Here is an 18,061-nt window from a genome sequence, read left to right on the forward strand (position 1 = left end):
AGGCTGTGTGTCACCATGTTCCTATAGGCTGTGTGTTACCATGTTCCTATAGGCTGTGTGTTACCATGTTCCTATAGGCTGTGTGTTACCATGTTCCTATAGGCTGTGTGTTACCATGTTCCTATAGGCTGTGTGTTCCTATAGGCTGTGTGTTACCATGTTCCTATAGGCTGTGTGTTACCATGTTCCTACAGGCTGTATGTTCCTATAGGCTGTGTGTTACCGTGTTCCTATAGGCTGTGTGTTACCGTGTTCCTATAGGCTGTGTGTTACCGTGTTCCTATAGGCTGTGTGTTACCGTGTTCCTATAGGCTGTGTGTTACCATGTTCCTATAGGCTGTGTGTTACCATGTTCCTATAGGCTGTGTGTCACCATGTTCCTATAGGCTGTGTGTTACCATGTTCCTATAGGCTGTGTGTCACCATGTTCCTATAGGCTGTGTGTTACCATGTTCCTATAGGCTGTGTGTTCCTATAGGCTGTGTGTTCCTATAGGCTGTGTGTTACCATGTTCCTATAGGCTGTATGTTACTATAGGCTGTGTGTTACCATGTTCCTATAGGCTGTATGTTACTATAGGCTGTGTGTTACCATGTTCCTATAGGCTGTATGTTACTATAGGCTTTGTGTTACCATGTTACTATAGGCTGTGTGTTACCATGTTCCTATAGGCTGTGTGTTCCTATAGGCTGTGTGTTACCATGTTCCTATAGGCTGTATGTCACCATGTTACTATAGGCTGTGTGTTGCCATGTTCCTACAGGCTGTGTGTTACCATGTTCCTATAGGCTGTGTGTCACCATGTTCCTATAGGCTGTGTGTTACCATGTTCCTATAGGCTGTGTGTCACCATGTTCCTATAGGCTGTGTGTCACCATGTTCCTATAGGCTGTGTGTCACCATGTTCCTATCAAGTTTGGTCTGAATGAGGCTGGAGAGAAACCTTACGTTTCTCATCAAATGTTTATTTCTTTATTTTAATCTGCACCGATGACAGGTTTTGCACAATGCTATTCCAGCAAAAAGTAATGACGTCTGCTGAGTCTGAAAGCTGCTCAGGGAGATAACGTCTATCTATAAACAAAACTCTGACGTCTGACTTGGAATATCGAAAAGGGTATTTTTTTTCTATTTCCTAAAACTCTTACATTATGATGGAAAGAGGCACAACAGATTCTCATGCAAACCCCAAATCTAACATTTGTCTAAATATTGACATTTCTTTCCCTCTTTGACTTTGATGACTAAGTATACTGGAGTTGACAGTCACCTGGTAACCATCTGGAAGCTGGATGACAGCTAATGATATCCTACAGGAAAACAACAGTAGCTAAACATGCAACTCTGCCCCTCGTTCTCCCCCCTTCTCTTCCTCTCCTCCTCCCTCCCTCCCACTTTCTCCCTCCTCTCAGTCCCCAGGGCAGAGCTCTCTTTCTCCCTCCTCTCAGTCCCCAGGGCAGAGCTCTCTTCCTCTCTCCTCCTCTCAGTCCCCAGGGCAGAGCTCTCATCCTCTCTCCTCCTCTCAGTCCCCAGGGCAGAGCTCTCTTCCTCTCTCCTCCTCTCAGTCCCCAGGGCAGAGCTCTCATCCTCTTTCCTCTCAGTCCCCAGGGCAGAGCTCTCTTTCTCCCTCCTCTCAGTCCCCAGGGCAGAGCTCTCTTCCTCTCCCCTCCTCTCAGTCCCCAGGGCAGAGCTCTCTTCCTCTCCCCTCCTCTCAGTCCCCAGGGCAGAGCTCTCTTCCTCTCTCCTCCTCTCAGTCCCCAGGGCAGAGCTCTCTTTCTCCCTCCTCTCAGTCCCCAGGGCAGAGCTCTCTTCCTCTCTCCTCCTCTCAGTCCCCAGGGCAGAGCTCTCTTTCTCCCTCCTCTCAGTCCCCAGGGCAGAGCTCTCTTTCTCCCTCCTCTCAGTCCCCAGGGCAGAGCTCTCTTTCTCCCTCCTCTCAGTCCCCAGGGCAGAGCTCTCTTTCTCCCTCCTCTCAGTCCCCAGGGCAGAGCTCTCTTTCTCCCTCCTCTCAGTCCCCAGGGCAGAGCTCTCTTCCTCTCCCCTCCTCTCAGTCCCCAGGGCAGAGCTCTCTTCCTCTCCCCTCCTCTCAGTCCCCAGGGCAGAGCTCTCTTTCTCCCTCCTCTCAGTCCCCAGGGCAGAGCTCTCTTCCTCTCTCCTCCTCTCAGTCCCCAGGGCAGAGCTCTCTTCCTCTCCCCTCCTCTCAGTCCCCAGGGCAGAGCTCTCTTCCTCTCCCCTCCTCTCAGTCCCCAGGGCAGAGCTCTCATCCTCTTTCCTCTCAGTCCCCAGGGCAGAGCTCTCTTTCCTTCTCCTCCCTCCACACACATGTATCCAATCAGACTCCACCAATCAGAGCCCATCACCCCCCCAGCAGCAGTAACTTAGTAAGATAGAAAAAAACTTCTGTTTGAAATAAATACCAGCAACATGAAAGTGGAACAGACAGCGTTTTAGCAACATGAAATCTTATTCAAATCTGTTCATATACTCCCCAGGAAGAATGACGCCTTTTTAAAATTATATATATATATATTTATATTTGTATTTGTGTGTGTACAGTGGGGCAAAAAAGTATTTAGTCAACCACCAATTGTGCAAGTTCTCCCACTTAAAAAGATGAGAGGCCTGTAATTTTCATCATAGGTACACTTCAACCATGACAGACAAAATTAGGAGAAAAAAAACAGAAAATCACATTGTAGGAGATTTAATGAATTTATTTGCAAATTATGGTGGAAAATAAGTATTTGGTCAATAACAAAAGTTGATCTCAATACTTTGCTATATACCCTTTGTTGGCAATGACAGATGTCAAACGTTTTCTGTAAGTCTTCACAAGGTTTTCACACACTGTTGCTGGTATTTTGGCCCATTCCTCCATGCAGATCTCCTCTTGAGCAGTGATGTTTTGGTGCTGTTGCTAGGCAACACGGACTTTCAACTCCCTCCAAAGATTTTCTATGGGGTTGAGATCTGGAGACTGGCTAGGCTACTCCAGGACCTTGAAATGCTTCTTGCTTGTCCCAACCCACCTTTTGACAACTGAATGGGATCTTGCCTGACTACCCCGCTCATTTGATCGATGCCAAATAGATTTGATTGACAACTAAGAGATATGCTAACTGTGGATAACAGTTGTTGAAGTTCACCATAGCTAGCTAGCTAAGTGATTCACAAGTGTTGCTAGGTAACGAAATCACAACTGCATCTCTAGCTGTAGCCACCGAAACATTATATGGGGGGGGGCACCCCCCCCCCCCCCCAAATGATACCCTCCCAGCAGCTAGCTAGCTAACGTTAGGCTCAATGTGTTTTTAGGTTGCAACATAAATAGATAAGTAGTCTATTAGCCATGTTATGACTGACTTGTAATCGGTGCCTTGAACATTTTGATTGTATTGACATTCCCAGCCTTAGTTACAGTTTGTGTAGAAAATATTGAGTAATTTAAAGTGAAACTGTGCATCCCGAATGTGTGGAGGCAGTAAACAATGTACCAGGTACTGTAGCTGTTATTTACAACCTGATAGCAATATGTTTTGGACTACCAAGACATGTATTGGTGAATTATATTAATCATGCATTGAACTGCATCCCTCTATTCTGCCAACAATGCCTTAGTGTACGTCATGGAACGCTGAGTCAAATAGAAACTATTTTTAAAACCTCTTGTAAAGTTGGTTTTGTAACATAAACTGGGAATTTGAATTTGATATTGACTACTAATTAAAACGCTGAAAGTTCCACTTTTATAGTTCAAACCTCCCAGACAGACTGTGTTATTAAATGTGTAACTTCAAGTAGTGTGATGGTGTTTCAGTGCAGGTGAACGGCTCAGTGCTCTGTGTGTGTCTCTGTTACGCCAAGTATAATCCCTGTGTTTCTGGGGGCTGTGGGGCTTCATACACAATACACTCTCGCTCTGTCTCTTTCTGTCTTGCTCTGTCCAACTCTCTCTCTCTCGCTCTGTCTCTTTCTGTCTTGCTCTGTCCAACTCTCTCGCTCTGTCTCTTTCTGTCTTGCTCTGCCCAACTCTCTCGCTCTCTCTTTCTGTCTTGCTCTGTCCAACTCTCTCTCTCTCTCGCTCTCTCTTTCTGTCTTGCTCTGTCCAACTCTCTCTCTCGCGCGCTCTCTCTTTCTGTCTTGCTCTGTCCAACTCTCTCTCTCGCGCTCTGTCCAACTCGCTTTCTCTCTCGCTCTGTCTCTTTCTGTCTTGCTCTGTCCAACTCGCTCTCTCTCGCTCTGTCTTGCTCTGTCCAACTCTCTCGCTCTCTCTTTCTGTCTTGCTCTGTCCAACTCTCTCTCTCGCGCTCTCTCTTTCTGTCTTGCTCTGTCCAACTCTCTCTCGCGCTCTGTCCAACTCGCTCTCTCTCTCGCTCTGTCTCTTTCTGTCTTGCTCTGTCCAACTCGCTCTGTCTCTTTCTGTCTTGCTCTGTCCAACTCGCTCTCGCTCTCTCTTTCTGTCTTGCTCGGTCCAACTCGCTCTCTCTCTCGCTCTCTCTTTCTGTCTTGCTCTGTCCAACTCTCTCTCTCTCTCGCGCTGTCTTGCTCTGTCCAACTCTCTCTCGTGCTCTGTCTCTTTCTGTCTTGCTCTGTCCAACTCTCTCGCTCTCTCTTTCTGTCTTGCTCTGTCCAACTCTCTCTCGTGCTCTGTCTCTTTCTGTCTTGCTCTGTCCAACTCTCTCTCTCTCTCTGCTGGCCCAGAGGACTCTGGGAGGGAAGGAACCCAAGTCTGTTCAATTCAGATCCAGGTCAGTCAGAGAGAAATGGAACTTTCCAGACCTCTGAGCCCAGACTCTCTGGAAAGTTTCACTTCTTTCTGAATGGATCTGAACTGAACAGACCTGGGTTCAAATACTAATTGAAGTAATTTCAAACCCTTTAGCTGTGCTTGATTGAGCAACGAAACTAATCATCTGAAAAGTGCAAACGCTCATCTGTCACCCTAAAGCAAACAGTAATAGGATTTGTGTAGATGGAGTTGACACGGGTTGAGACATGGATTGTGTATCTGTACCATTCAGAGGGTAAATGACCAAATATTGCAGTTCCTTTCCACGGGGTATGGTAGTAGGTGCCAGGCGCAACGGTTTGGGTCAAGAAATGCAATGCTGCTGGGTTTTTCACACTCAAACAGTTTCCCGTGTCTATTAAGCAAGCTCCACCACCCAAAGGACATCCGGCCAACTTGGAGTCAACATGGGGACAGTATCCCTGTGGAACGCTTTCGACTCGAGCATCCATGCCCCAATGAGTTGAGGCTGTTCTGAGGACCAAACGGGATGAAACTCAATATTACATGTTTTGTATTGAATTGTGTTACTGGTGACAAGCATCAGCATCACACTTGTGTGACTGTAAAGCCTACGAGTATTGGGTGTGTTTATATGGCTCTTCTCCCTCGCTCTCTCTCTCTCTCTCTCACATTGGTGACTGGAGCCGTCAGTCAAAGTGATGCAGGGGGAATCTTAAAGAACACTGTGATGGAAAACATCTGACGTGGTTCTGCCCGACCCTGGCTGGCTCCTCTGGCTCTGCGGCACGCCTGAGTTCTGATGACTGAAGTGGGATTTAAAGTGTGGGGCTGAGGGCGTCTGCCTGCCCCAGCAGAGTGGGAGGGTTCTAGTGTCTGTAGTAGAGGTCGACCCATTTATGATTTTTCAACACCGATACCGATTTATTGGAGGACCAAAAAAGCTGATACCGATTAATCGGCCAATTTTTTTTAACAATGTAATTTATTTGTAATAATTACAATTATAACAATACTGAATGAACACTTATTTTAACTTCATATAATACATCAATAAAATCAATTTAGCTTCAAGTAAATAATGGAACATGTTCAATTTGGTTTTACATAATGCAAAAACAAAGTGTTGGAGAAGAAACTAAAAGTGCAATATGTGCTTTGTAAAAAAGCTAACGTTTAAGTTCCTTGCTCAGAACATGAGAACATATTTTATTTATTTTTTTACCTTTATTTAACCAGGCAAGTCAGTTAAGAACAAATTCTTATTTTCAATGACAGCCTAGGAACAGTGGGTTTGCATAACTGCCTGTTCAGGGGCAGAACAACAGATTTGTACCTTGTCAGCTCGGGGATTTGAACTTGCAACCTTTCGGTTACTAGTCCAACGCTCTAACCACTAGGCTACACTGCCGCCCCATGAAAGCTGGTGGTTCCTTTTAACATGAGTCTTCAATATTCCCAAGTAAGAAGTTTTAGGTTGTAGTTATTATAGGAATTCTAGGACTATTTCCCTCTATACCATTTGTATTTCATTAACCTTTGACAATTGGATGTTCTTATAGGCACTTTAGTATTGCCAGTGTAACAGTATAGCTTCCGTCCCTCTCCTCGCTCCTCCCTGGGCTCGAACCAGCAACACAACGACAACAGCCACCATCGAAGCAGCGTTACACATGCAGAGCAAGGGGAACAACTACTAGAAGGCTCAGAGCGAGTGACGTTTGAAAAGCTATTAGCGCGCGCTAACTAGCCAGCCATTTCACTTCGGTCACACCAGCCTCATCTCGGGAGTTGATAGGCTTGAAGTCATAAACAGCGCAATGCTTGACGCACAACGAAGAGCTGCTGGCAAAACGCACTAAAGTGCTGTTTGAATGAATGTTTACGCGCCTGCTTCTGCCTACCACCGCTCAGTCAGATACTTAGATACTTGTATGCTTAGTCAGATTATATGCAACGCAGGACACGCTAGATAATATCTAGTAATATCATCAACCATGTGTCGTTAACTAGTGATTATGATTAAACTTAAGATAAGTTTAAAGATGAGTATAGCTCGCTATACTAGCAAGTTACCTTGGCTTTACTGCATCCGTGTAACTCCTTGTGGAGTGCAACGAGAGAGAGGCAGGTCGTTATTGCGTTGGACTAGTTAACTGTAAGGTTGCAAGATTGGATCCCCCGAGCTGACAAGGTAAAAATCTGTTGTTCTGCCCCTGAACGAGGCACTTAACCCACTGTTCCTAGGCCGTCATTGAAAATTAGAATGTGTTCTTAACTGACTTGCCTAGTTAAATAAAGATTAAATAAAGGTGTAAAAAAAATAATAATAATTAATTGGCCATTCCGATTAATCGGTCGACCTCAAGTCTGTAGGGAGGGCGTCTGCCTGCTCCAGAGTTGGGGTTTCCAGTTTTTCCTGTGCAGACGCTGCTGATGGGAAGATGACAGAAACATTGCAGACAGAGCCTGTGGTCACACTGTAGAGAGAGCCTGTGGTCACGCTGCAGAGAGAGCCTGTGGTCACACTGTAGAGAGAGCCTGTGGTCGCGCTGTAGAGAGAGCCTGTGGTCACGCTGCAGAGAGAGCCTGTGGTCACACTGTAGAGAGAGCCTGTGGTCGCGCTGTAGAGAGAGCCTGTGGTCGCTCTGCAGAGAGAGCCTGTGGTCGCGCTGCAGAGAGAGCCTGTGGTCGCTCTGCAGAGAGCCTGTGGTCGCGCTGCAGAGAGAGCCTGTGGTCGCGCTGCAGACAGAGCCTGTGGTCACGCTGCAGAGAGAGCCTGTGGTCGCGCTGCAGAGAGAGCCTGTGGTCGCGCTGCAGAGAGAGCCTGTGGTCGCGCTGCAGAGAGAGCCTGTGGTCGCGCTGCAGAGAGAGCCTGTGGTCGCGCTGCAGAGAGAGCCTGTGGTCGCGCTGCAGAGAGAGCCTGTGGTCGCGCTGCAGAGAGAGCCTGTGGTCGCGCTGCAGAGAGAGCCTGTGGTCGCGCTGCAGAGAGAGCCTGTGGTCGCGCTGCAGAGAGAGCCTGTGGTCGCGCTGCAGAGAGAGCCTGTGGTCGCGCTGTGGTCGCGCTGCAGAGAGAGCCTGTGGTCGCGCTGCAGAGAGAGCCTGTGGTCGCGCTGTGGTCGCGCTGTGGTCGCGCTGCAGAGAGAGCCTGTGGTCGCGCTGCAGAGAGAGCCTGTGGTCGCGCTGCAGAGAGAGCCTGTGGTCGCGCTGCAGAGAGAGCCTGTGGTCGCGCTGCAGAGAGAGCCTGTGGTCGCGCTGCAGAGAGAGCCTGTGGTCGCGCTGCAGAGAGAGCCTGTGGTCGCGCTGCAGAGAGAGCCTGTGGTCGCGCTGCAGAGAGAGCCTGTGGTCGCGCTGCAGAGAGAGCCTGTGGTCGCGCTGCAGAGAGAGCCTGTGGTCGCGCTGCAGAGAGAGCCTGTGGTCGCGCTGCAGAGAGAGCCTGTGGTCACACAGTCACACTGCAGAGAGAGCCTGTGGTCACGCTGCAGAGAGAGCCTGTGGTCACACAGTCACACTGCAGAGAGAGCCTGTGGTCACACTGCAGAGAGAGCCTGTGGTCACACGCTGTCACACTGCAGAGAGAGCCTGTGGTCACACACAGTCACACTGCAGAGAGAGCATGTGGTCACACTGCAGAGAGAGCATGTGGTCACACTGCAGAGAGAGCCTGTGGTCACACACAGTCACACTGCAGAGAGAGCCTGTGGTCACACTGCAGAGAGAGCCTGTGGTCACACGGTCACACTGCAGAGAGAGACTGTGGTCACACACAGTAACACTGCAGAGAGAGACTGTGGTCACACACAGTAACACTGCAGAGAGAGCCTGTGGTCACACACAGTAACACTGCAGAGAGAGCCTGTGGTCACACACAGTAACACTGCAGAGAGAGCCTGTGGTCACACACAGTAACACTGCAGAGAGAGCCTGTGGTCACACTGCAGAGAGCGCCTGTGGTCACACACAGTCACACTGCAGAGAGAGCCTGTGGTCACACTGCAGAGAGCGCCTGTGGTCACACACAGTCACACTGCAGAGAGAGCCTATGTTCACACACAGTCACACTGCAGAGAGAGCCTGTAGTCACACACAGTAACACTGCAGAGAGAGCCTGAGGTCACACTGTAGAGAGAGCCTGTCGTCACACTGCAGAGAGAGCCTGTTGTCACACATAGTCACACTGCAGAGAGAGCCTGTCGTCACACTGCAGAGAGAGCCTGTAGTCACACATAGTCACACTGCAGAGCGAGCCTGTAGTCACACACAGTAACACTGCAGAGAGAGCCTGAGGTCACACTGCAGAGAGAGCCTGTCGTCACACTGCAGAGAGAGCCTGTGGTCACACACAGTCACGTAGAGTAGACCAGAAGGCTAAACTGAAAAACCTAACCTCTATCAAATAAAAATACTTCTGTACAAGGGTGTTTATTTCCAGAGTGAATCCCAGGGTGATTATTTACAGAGTGAATCCCAGGGTGATTATTTACAGAGTGAATCCCAGGGTGTTTATTTAAAGAGTGAATCCCAGGGTGATTATATACAGAGTGAATCCCAGGGTGATTATTTACAGAGTGAATCCCAGGGTGTTTATTTAAAGAGTGAATCCCAAGGTGATTATTTACAGAGTGAATCCCAGGGTGATTATTTACAGAGTGAATCCCAGGGTGTTTATTTAAAGAGTGAATCCCAGGGTGTTTATTTAAAGAGTGAATCCCAGGGTGATTATTTAAAGAGTGAATCCCAGGGTGATTATTTACAGAGTGAATCCCAGGGTGTTTATTTACAGAGTGAATCCCAGGGTGATTATTTACAGAGTGAATCCCAGGGTGATTATTTACAGAGTGAATCCCAGGGTGTTTATTTCCAGAGTGAATCCCAGGGTGTTTATTTCCAGAGTGAATCCCAGGGTGTTTATTTACAAAGTGAATCCCAGGGTGATTATTTACAAAGTGAATCCCAGGGTGTTTATTTCCAGAGTGAATCCCAGGGTGATTATTTCCAGAGTGAATCCCAGGGTGATTATTTCCAGAGTGAATCCCAGGGTGATTATTTCCAAAGTGAATCCCAGGGTGTTTATTTACAGAGTGAATCCCAGGGTGATTATTTACAGAGTGAATCCCAGGGTGATTATTTCCAGAGTGAATCCCAGGGTGATTATTTCCAGAGTGAATCCCAGGGTGATTATTTCCAGAGTGAATCCCAGGGTGTTTATTTCCAGAGTGAATCTCAGGGTGATTATTTCCAGAGTGAATCCAAAAGAAAAACAACAGTACTGCCATCCAAAGTAACCATTATGGGGCCAGCTAAAAAACACCGCCCCATCACCAGCTCCATACAATATGGTTCCCCCCTTGAACTGCGAGAGAGGCTCCTTTTGTAGGGGAAGCCCCTCCCATCAGAACATACCCAGCACAAATTCATTAAGCAATTCCCTTTGTCAAAGCCTACATTTTCCACTCAGCTAAACATACTGAATTATATACATTACAACACGTTTCTCGTGATACAATATACCAATATAACACATTGACACAATCCCACCCCTACTGACATGGAGTAAGAACAGAGTGTGCAATGTCTGTACTAAGAGAAGTTAACTGTCGACCCACATTGTTCACGAAGCTGATAACGGAGCACGAATGTGTGTGTGTCAGTGTGCCAAACGCTGCCCGCGGCCAATGATGGACTTCTCCGTCACACACACACACACAGTCACACTGCAGGTGTTTAAAATTCACATTCCACACTCATTCACACCTGCAATGCCAACTCACCTTGCCTGACGACTCACCTTGACTTGAATTCCGGTGCTCCATCGATCGCTACATACATTTACTCTGAAACGGCCATCCTACAGTATAAGTATCTTGTGTGACTTTAAAATGAGGACATTTGTAAAAAAAAAAAAAAAAAAAAGTTTTATCAGCGATTGGATCATCTCTATCAAATCTAACCAATCAGAGTTGAATTTCATATAGGCCGGCTCTGGCCCAACCCATTGGTTTCTGGGACAAATCAGAGTGGTTAGAATGTGTTGGCATTCTAGAAATCGTCGAGGAGAAAAGCAAATCCAGACTCATTGTGGAGAAGAAACGTCAGTTGGCCGGAGCAATGTAGATGGGTTGCCAGGCAACCAAACCACCACATACATATTAAAATGTATTATATATTAAAATACCATTTTTATCCACATATTACTCAGAGTACACACACGCTATGCACACACCTTATCAACACCTTCACACACACACACACACCCTTCCTCGGCCTTCCTCCTCCTCACACTTGTAGTTCAGCATCTGTAACCAAGGCAACACCAGACAGACGGACCAGTCTTGACTCACAACAACCATACTGTACCACTGTTTAATGGATGAAGTAGTGGCTGTAGACCGCACACTCTGTTGGTGTACTGTGACTTGCTTTAGATGAGTGTTAGCTAGTTCTCTCTCTGTCTGCAGGGTTTCCTGCCCCTGCCAAATGAAGCAGAGATCGCACACACCAAAACGCTCTTCCGACGCAGGAGGAACGACCGACGGTAAGCACACACACACACACACACACACTCCTCTCCTGGAGCGTTGAAACACTGTCAACCCAGAACCCTTAACTCTTCTCTCCAGCCAAAGCAATGTAAAAGCAGGAATTCTCCTGGTCCCAGACTCTCTTACACATAGACAGAAAAGTCTTCTGGTCTGTGTGTCTGAGTCTAATTGTCTGAGTCTCAAAGGTTTTTAGTATCGCACTATATAGGGAATAGGGTGCAATTTTGGATTCAAATGCTGTCATCCCCAATCACACGTGACTGTCGACATGAGCCTCTCTGAGTTCTTTCTCTCACTGCAGCGTTCAACGTTCCTTCACTCAATTAAATGAGTTTAATCGCAGTTTAATCTGCTTAAAATGTCTCCCAACTGCATGACGTCAGTGGAACGTTCTCCCCTGTTGCTAAGAAACAACGGAGAAAGAAAATATTTTGGGTGTCTGACTGTGAAAAGAGGAAAGTTGAGAGAGAGATTTCACTGACTCTTTCTTCTCTTCTATTTCTTCCCCTTGTTTTAAGCTGCGTTAGGTAATTGATTTCCAACAGTGATCGTGTGTTTTGTTGTTGTGGGTTGAATAGCTGTGGTTAGATGTTGCCTGTGGTTGGTCTTGTACTACTGCATGGTCGTATGAGGTCGTTGTTGCTGAACATTACGGCGACGGTTGACTTCTTAAACACTGATGATGATACTACTTCTCCAAATACCCTCGGTATTATTTTCCAAATCCGTTTGGAATAAAAGTGTGTATTAGTACTATTTTGACAAATACTTGCGGTCAACCTGTGAACTCGGTAGTATATGAAGTAGGTGTCTTTCATCATTTCATCTGTTAGGTTATTTTTAATAATGAAACTTGACAGTTACCAGTTTCCCAAAACAACTTAATGCCACGTGTGTTTTTTATATATATATATATATATATATATATATTTTTTTTTTTTTACAAAGAACCACAATTAGTCAAATGTGAGGCGAGTCACTCCTGCAGCCCAACTTACATGAGGTGATCATGTTTAGGGTCGTGGATAACAACACCCAGTCGCCCATTACCTTGTCTTCCGTGACTAGAAGAAGAGGTGTTAATGCCTTTGAAAGAAGGGTCTCAATGGAGCACAGGGGGTTTAAAGTGTGTGTGTGTGTATTGGAACTGCTGTGTGTGTGTGTGTGTGTGTGTGTGTGTGTGTGTGTGTGTGTGTGTGTGTGTGTGTGTGTGTGTGTGTGTGTGCTGCTGGCAGTGAGGACACTGCGGTCTTGTTTGTCAGAGTTTTCTGGCTAAAGGACAAATCTTTCCCCTGGCAGGAACACTTTGCTGCAGAACACACCGCATATACACACACACGCACAGCAGCATATTCGGAGTCCCAAATGGCACCCAATTGCCTATTTGTAGTGCACTATATAGGGAATAGTGTGATTTGGGATACAGTCCCTCTTCTCCGCTGATGCCTGCCTGCTGATGCCTGCCTGCTGATGCCTGCCTGTTGATGCCTGCCTGTGCTGTACAGAAACCAGCCTAAAACCCCAAACAGCAAGCAATGCAGATGAAAATGCTTCCCTAGGAAGAAACCTAGAGAGGAACCAGGCTCTGAGGGGAGGCCAGTCCTCTTCTGGCTGTGCCGGGTGGATATTACAAGAGAACATGGTCATTAAGGCCAGATCATTCTTCAAGATGTTCAAATGGTCACAGATAACCAGCAGAGTTAAATAATAATCAGTGGTTGTAGAGGGTGCAACAGGTCAGTACCTCAGGAGTAACTGTCAATTGGCTTTTCACAGCCGAGCATTCAGAGGTAGAGAGGTAGAGAGGTAGAGAGGTAGAGAGGTAGAGAGGTAGAGGGGTAGAGGGGTAGAGGGGTAGAGGGGTAGAGGGGTAGAGGGGTAGAGAGGTAGAGAGGTAGAGAGGTAGAGGGGTAGAGGGGTAGAGGGGTAGAGGGGTAGAGAGGTAGAGGGGTAGAGGGGTAGAGAGGTAGAGGGGTAGAGAGGTAGAGGGGTAGAGGGGTAGAGGGGTAGAGAGGTAGAGGGGTAGAGAGGTAGAGAGGTAGAGAGGTAGAGGGGTAGAGGGGTAGAGAGGTAGAGAGGTAGAGAGGTAGAGGGGTAGAGGGGTAGAGGGGTAGAGGGGTAGAGAGGTAGAGGGGTAGAGAGGTAGAGGGGTAGAGAGGTAGAGGGGTAGAGGGGTAGAGGGGTAGAGAGGTAGAGGGGTAGAGAGGTAGAGAGGTAGAGAGGTAGAGGGGTAGAGGGGTAGAGAGGTAGAGGGGTAGAGGGGTAGAGAGGTAGAGGGGTAGAGAGGTAGAGGGGTAGAGGGGTAGAGGGGTAGAGGGGTAGAGAGGTAGAGGGGTAGAGAGGTAGAGGGGTAGAGGGGTAGAGAGGTAGAGGGGTAGAGAGGTAGAGGGGTAGAGGGGTAGGTAGAGACACTCAAACAGAAGGTTGCACGTATGATGGCATACATCCGCTTGTGATAATGAATATTCATGTCTCCTATCACATGTGGTTACAGAGACGGGATTGCTAATGTACACTGGACAAAAATATAAACGCAAGATGACTGGGAATACAGATGTGCATCTGTTGGTGAAAGATACCTTTAAAAAAATAATAACAATGGGGGCGTACACCAGCCAGCGTCTGTGTGACCACCAGGACAGGCTGTTGAGGCTGTTGATTGTGACCTGTGGAATGTTATCCCACTCCTCTTCAATGGCTGTGCGAAGTTCCTGGATATTGGCTTGAACTGGAACACGCTGTCGTACGCGTTGATCCAGAGCATCCCAAACATGCTCAATGTCTGGTGACTATGCAGCCATGGAAGAACTGGGACATGTTTAGCTTCCAGGAATACAGATTCTTGCGACATGGGGCCTTGCATTATCATGCTGAAACATTAGGTGATGGTGATGGATGTACAACGGGCCTCTGGATCACTTCACTGTATCTCTGGGCTTTCAAATTGCCATCAATAAACTGCAATTGTGTTCATTGTCCTTAGCTTATACCTGCCTATACCATAACCCCACCGTCACCATGGGGAACTCTGTTCACAACGTTGACAGCAGCAAACCGCTCACACACACGATGCCACACACGCTGTCTGCCATCTGCCAGGTACAGTTGAAACTGGGATTCATCCGTGAAGAGCAGACTTCTCCAGCGTGCCAGTGACCATCGAAGGTGAGCCATTTGTCCACTGAAGTTGATTACAAAGCCGAACTGTAGTCCGGTCACAACCCTTGTGAGGACGACGAGCATGCAGATGAGTTTTACTGAGACTGTCTCTGTGCAAACCTACAGTTTCTTCAGTTGTCTGGGTGGCTGGTCTCAGACCATCCCGCAGGGGAAGAAGCCGGATGTGGAGGTACTGGGCTGGTGTGGTTACATGTGGTCTGCGGTTGTGAGACCGGTTGGCCGTACAATGACGTTAGAGGCGGCTTATAATAGAGAAATTAACATGAAATTCTCTTCCTATAGCTCTGGTGGTCACTCCTGCAGTCAGTATGCCAATTGCACACTCCCTCAAAATGTAAGACATCTGTGGCATTGTGTTGTATTACAAAACTGCACATTTTAGAGAGGCGTTTTATTGTCTCCAGCACAAGGTGCACCTGTGTAATGATCACGCTGTTTAATCAGCTTCTTGATATGCCACACCTATCAGGTGTATAGATTTTTTGGGCCAAGGAGAAATGCTCACTGACATGGATATAAACACATTTGTTCACCAAATTTGAGAGATATAAGCTTTTTGTGCTTATGAAAAATGTCTGGGTTCTTTTATTTCAGCTCATGAAAGACGGGACCAACACAATAACTGTAGCATTTAGTTCTGTATATATTTCATGTTTCAACTCCAAGGGGGCGAGAATGTAGATGATTTTATTTTCAGAAGAAAGAGAAAGAAGTGCTTTTATTTAATTTGATAGGGTTTGTTGTAGTGCTCCTCTCGTACACACAGTAGAAGGCCCTGTTACACATAAAGTACACAGTACACACATAAAGTACACAGTACACACATAAAGTACACAGTACACACATACAGTGTACAATACATACACAGTAAATTAATCAAATGGCCACCAGACTATTAGATTGATTACATTTTCACGGTAAAGAAATAAAGTTTGACTTGATTTGAAACACACAGTAAACACTAAAGACACAGTAAACAGTAACGACACAGTAAACAGTAACGACACAGTAAACAGTAACGACACAGTAAACAGTAACGACACAGTAAACAGTAACGACACAGTAAACAGTAACGACACAGTAAACAGTAACGACACAGTAAACAGTAACGACACAGTAAACATTAACGACACAGTAAACAGTAACGACACAGTAAACAGTAACGACACAGTAAACAGTAACGACACAGTAAACAGTAACGACACAGTAAACAGTAACGACACAGTAAACAGTAACGACACAGTAAACAGTAACGACACAGTAAACAGTAACGACACAGTAAACAGTAACGACACAGTAAACAGTAACGACACAGTAAACAGTAACGACACAGTAAACAGTAACGACACAGTAAACACTAAAGACACAGTAAACACTAAAGACACAGTAAACACTAAAGACACAGTAAAGACACAGTAAACACTATAAAGACACACTAAAGACACAGTAAACACTAAAGACACAGTAAACACTAAAGACACAGTAAAGACACAGTAAACACTATAAAGACACACTAAAGACACAGTAAACACTAAAGACACAGTAAACACTATACAGACAAAGTAAACACTAAAGACACAGTAAAGACACAGTAAACACAAGACACACAGTAAACACAAGACACACAGTAAACACAAGACACACAGTAAACACAAGACACACAGTAAACACAAGACACACAGTAAACACAAGACACACAGTAAACACAAAAGACACAGTAAACACAAAAGACACAGTAAACACAAAAGACACAGTAAACACAAAAGACACAGTAAACACAAAAGACACAGTAAACACTAAAGACACAGTAAACACTAAAGACACAGTAAACACTAAAGACACAGTAAACACTAAAGACACAGTAAACACTAAAGACACAGTAAACACTAAAGACACAGTAAATACTAAAGACACAGTAAAGACCAAGTAAAGACACAGTAAACACTAAAGACACAGTAAATACTAAAGACACAGTAAAGACACAGTAAAGACACAGTAAAGACACAGTAAAGACACAGTAAACACTATAAACACAGTAAACACTATAGACACAGTAAACACTAAACACACAGTAAACGGTAAACACACAAACACTAAACACACAGTACACGCACAGTGCATAGTGAACACACAGTAAACACACGGACATGCATCTAGAATGATTGACAGATGCAATTTGTTCCTGATTGGTTGCTTGACAGTAAGACGGAACGTGTACACAGCATCATAACCATGGCTCTGCTGAAAGGCTTGTTTTGCTGCCTTATGTTCAGTGGAAGGAAGTTGCGGTGGATTGCAGAGGAAGGGAGGGGGCTGCTGTCTGAAGGGAGACACAGTGTTTCCCCTAGGATTTTTTTCAGCAGCGGTGGCTTGTTTCGGAGCACCGCTGGTAAGTGCATGTAGGGGAAAAACACACACACACGATACCCACGCATGTTTTGAATTTAGCCGACATGTCAACTGGGTAGATTAGATCTGATTTACAGGAATGTTCAACTTCCTGTCAGGAAAGTTGTTTCTGTTGTCCCGTTGCAACATTTCAGATATTATATAACCCCTAACTGCAATGTTTCAGATATTATATAACCCCTAACTGCAATGTTTCAGAGATATTATATAACCCCTAACTGCAATGTTTCAGATACTATATAACCCCTAACTGCAATGTTTCAGATACTATATAACCCCTAACTGCAATGTTTCAGATATTATATAACCCCTAACTGCAATGTTTCAGATATTATATAACCCCTAACTGCAATGTTTCAGAGACATTATATAACCCCTAACTGCAATGTTTCAGATACTATATAACCCCTAACTGCAATGTTTCAGATACTATATAACCCCTAACTGCAATGTTTCAGATACTATATAACCCCTAACTGCAATGTTTCAGATATTATATAACCCCTAACTGCAATGTTTCAGAGATATTATATAACCCCTAACTGCAATGTTTCAGATACTATATAACCCCTAACTGCAATGTTTCAGATACTATATAACCCCTAACTGCAATGTTTCAGATACTATATAACCCCTAACTGCAATGTTTCAGATACTATATAACCCCTAACTGCAATGTTTCAGATATTATATAACCCCTAACTGCAATGTTTCAGAGACATTATATAACCCCTAACTGCAATGTTTCAGATACTATATAACCCCTAACTGCAATGTTTCAGATACTATATAACCCCTAACTGCAATGTTTCAGATACTATATAACCCCTAACTGCAATGTTTCAGATATTATATAACCCCTAACTGCAATGTTTCAGAGATATTATATAACCCCTAACTGCAATGTTTCAGAGATATTATATAACCCCTAACTGCAATGTTTCAGATATTATATAACCCCTAACTGCAATGTTTCAGATATTATATAACCCCTAACTGCAATGTTTCAGATATTATATAACCCCTAACTGCAATGTTTCAGAGATATTATATAACCCCTAACTGCAATGTTTCAGAGATATTATATAACCCCTAACTGCAATGTTTCAGATATTATATAACCCCTAACTGCAATGTTTCAGAGATATTATATAACCGCTAACTGCAATGTTTCAGATATTAT

At 45.5% G+C, this 18,061-nt stretch overlaps 1 protein-coding gene across 1 annotated transcript in view; it reads left to right on the top strand.

Moving 5' to 3' along the window:
- Positions 1 to 18,061, top strand: part of ctif (CBP80/20-dependent translation initiation factor) — a 175,047-nt gene that overhangs the window by 91,432 nt on the left and 65,554 nt on the right. Inside the window, exon 8 of the mRNA XM_064979040.1 lies at positions 11,206 to 11,282. Within this exon, the coding sequence (XP_064835112.1) occupies positions 11,206 to 11,282 (77 nt within the window). The remainder of the gene's footprint in view (positions 1 to 11,205; positions 11,283 to 18,061) is intronic.

This window comes from Oncorhynchus masou, chromosome 11 (genome assembly GCF_036934945.1).
Source record: "Oncorhynchus masou masou isolate Uvic2021 chromosome 11, UVic_Omas_1.1, whole genome shotgun sequence".
Taxonomy (NCBI): Eukaryota; Metazoa; Chordata; class Actinopteri; order Salmoniformes; family Salmonidae; genus Oncorhynchus; species Oncorhynchus masou.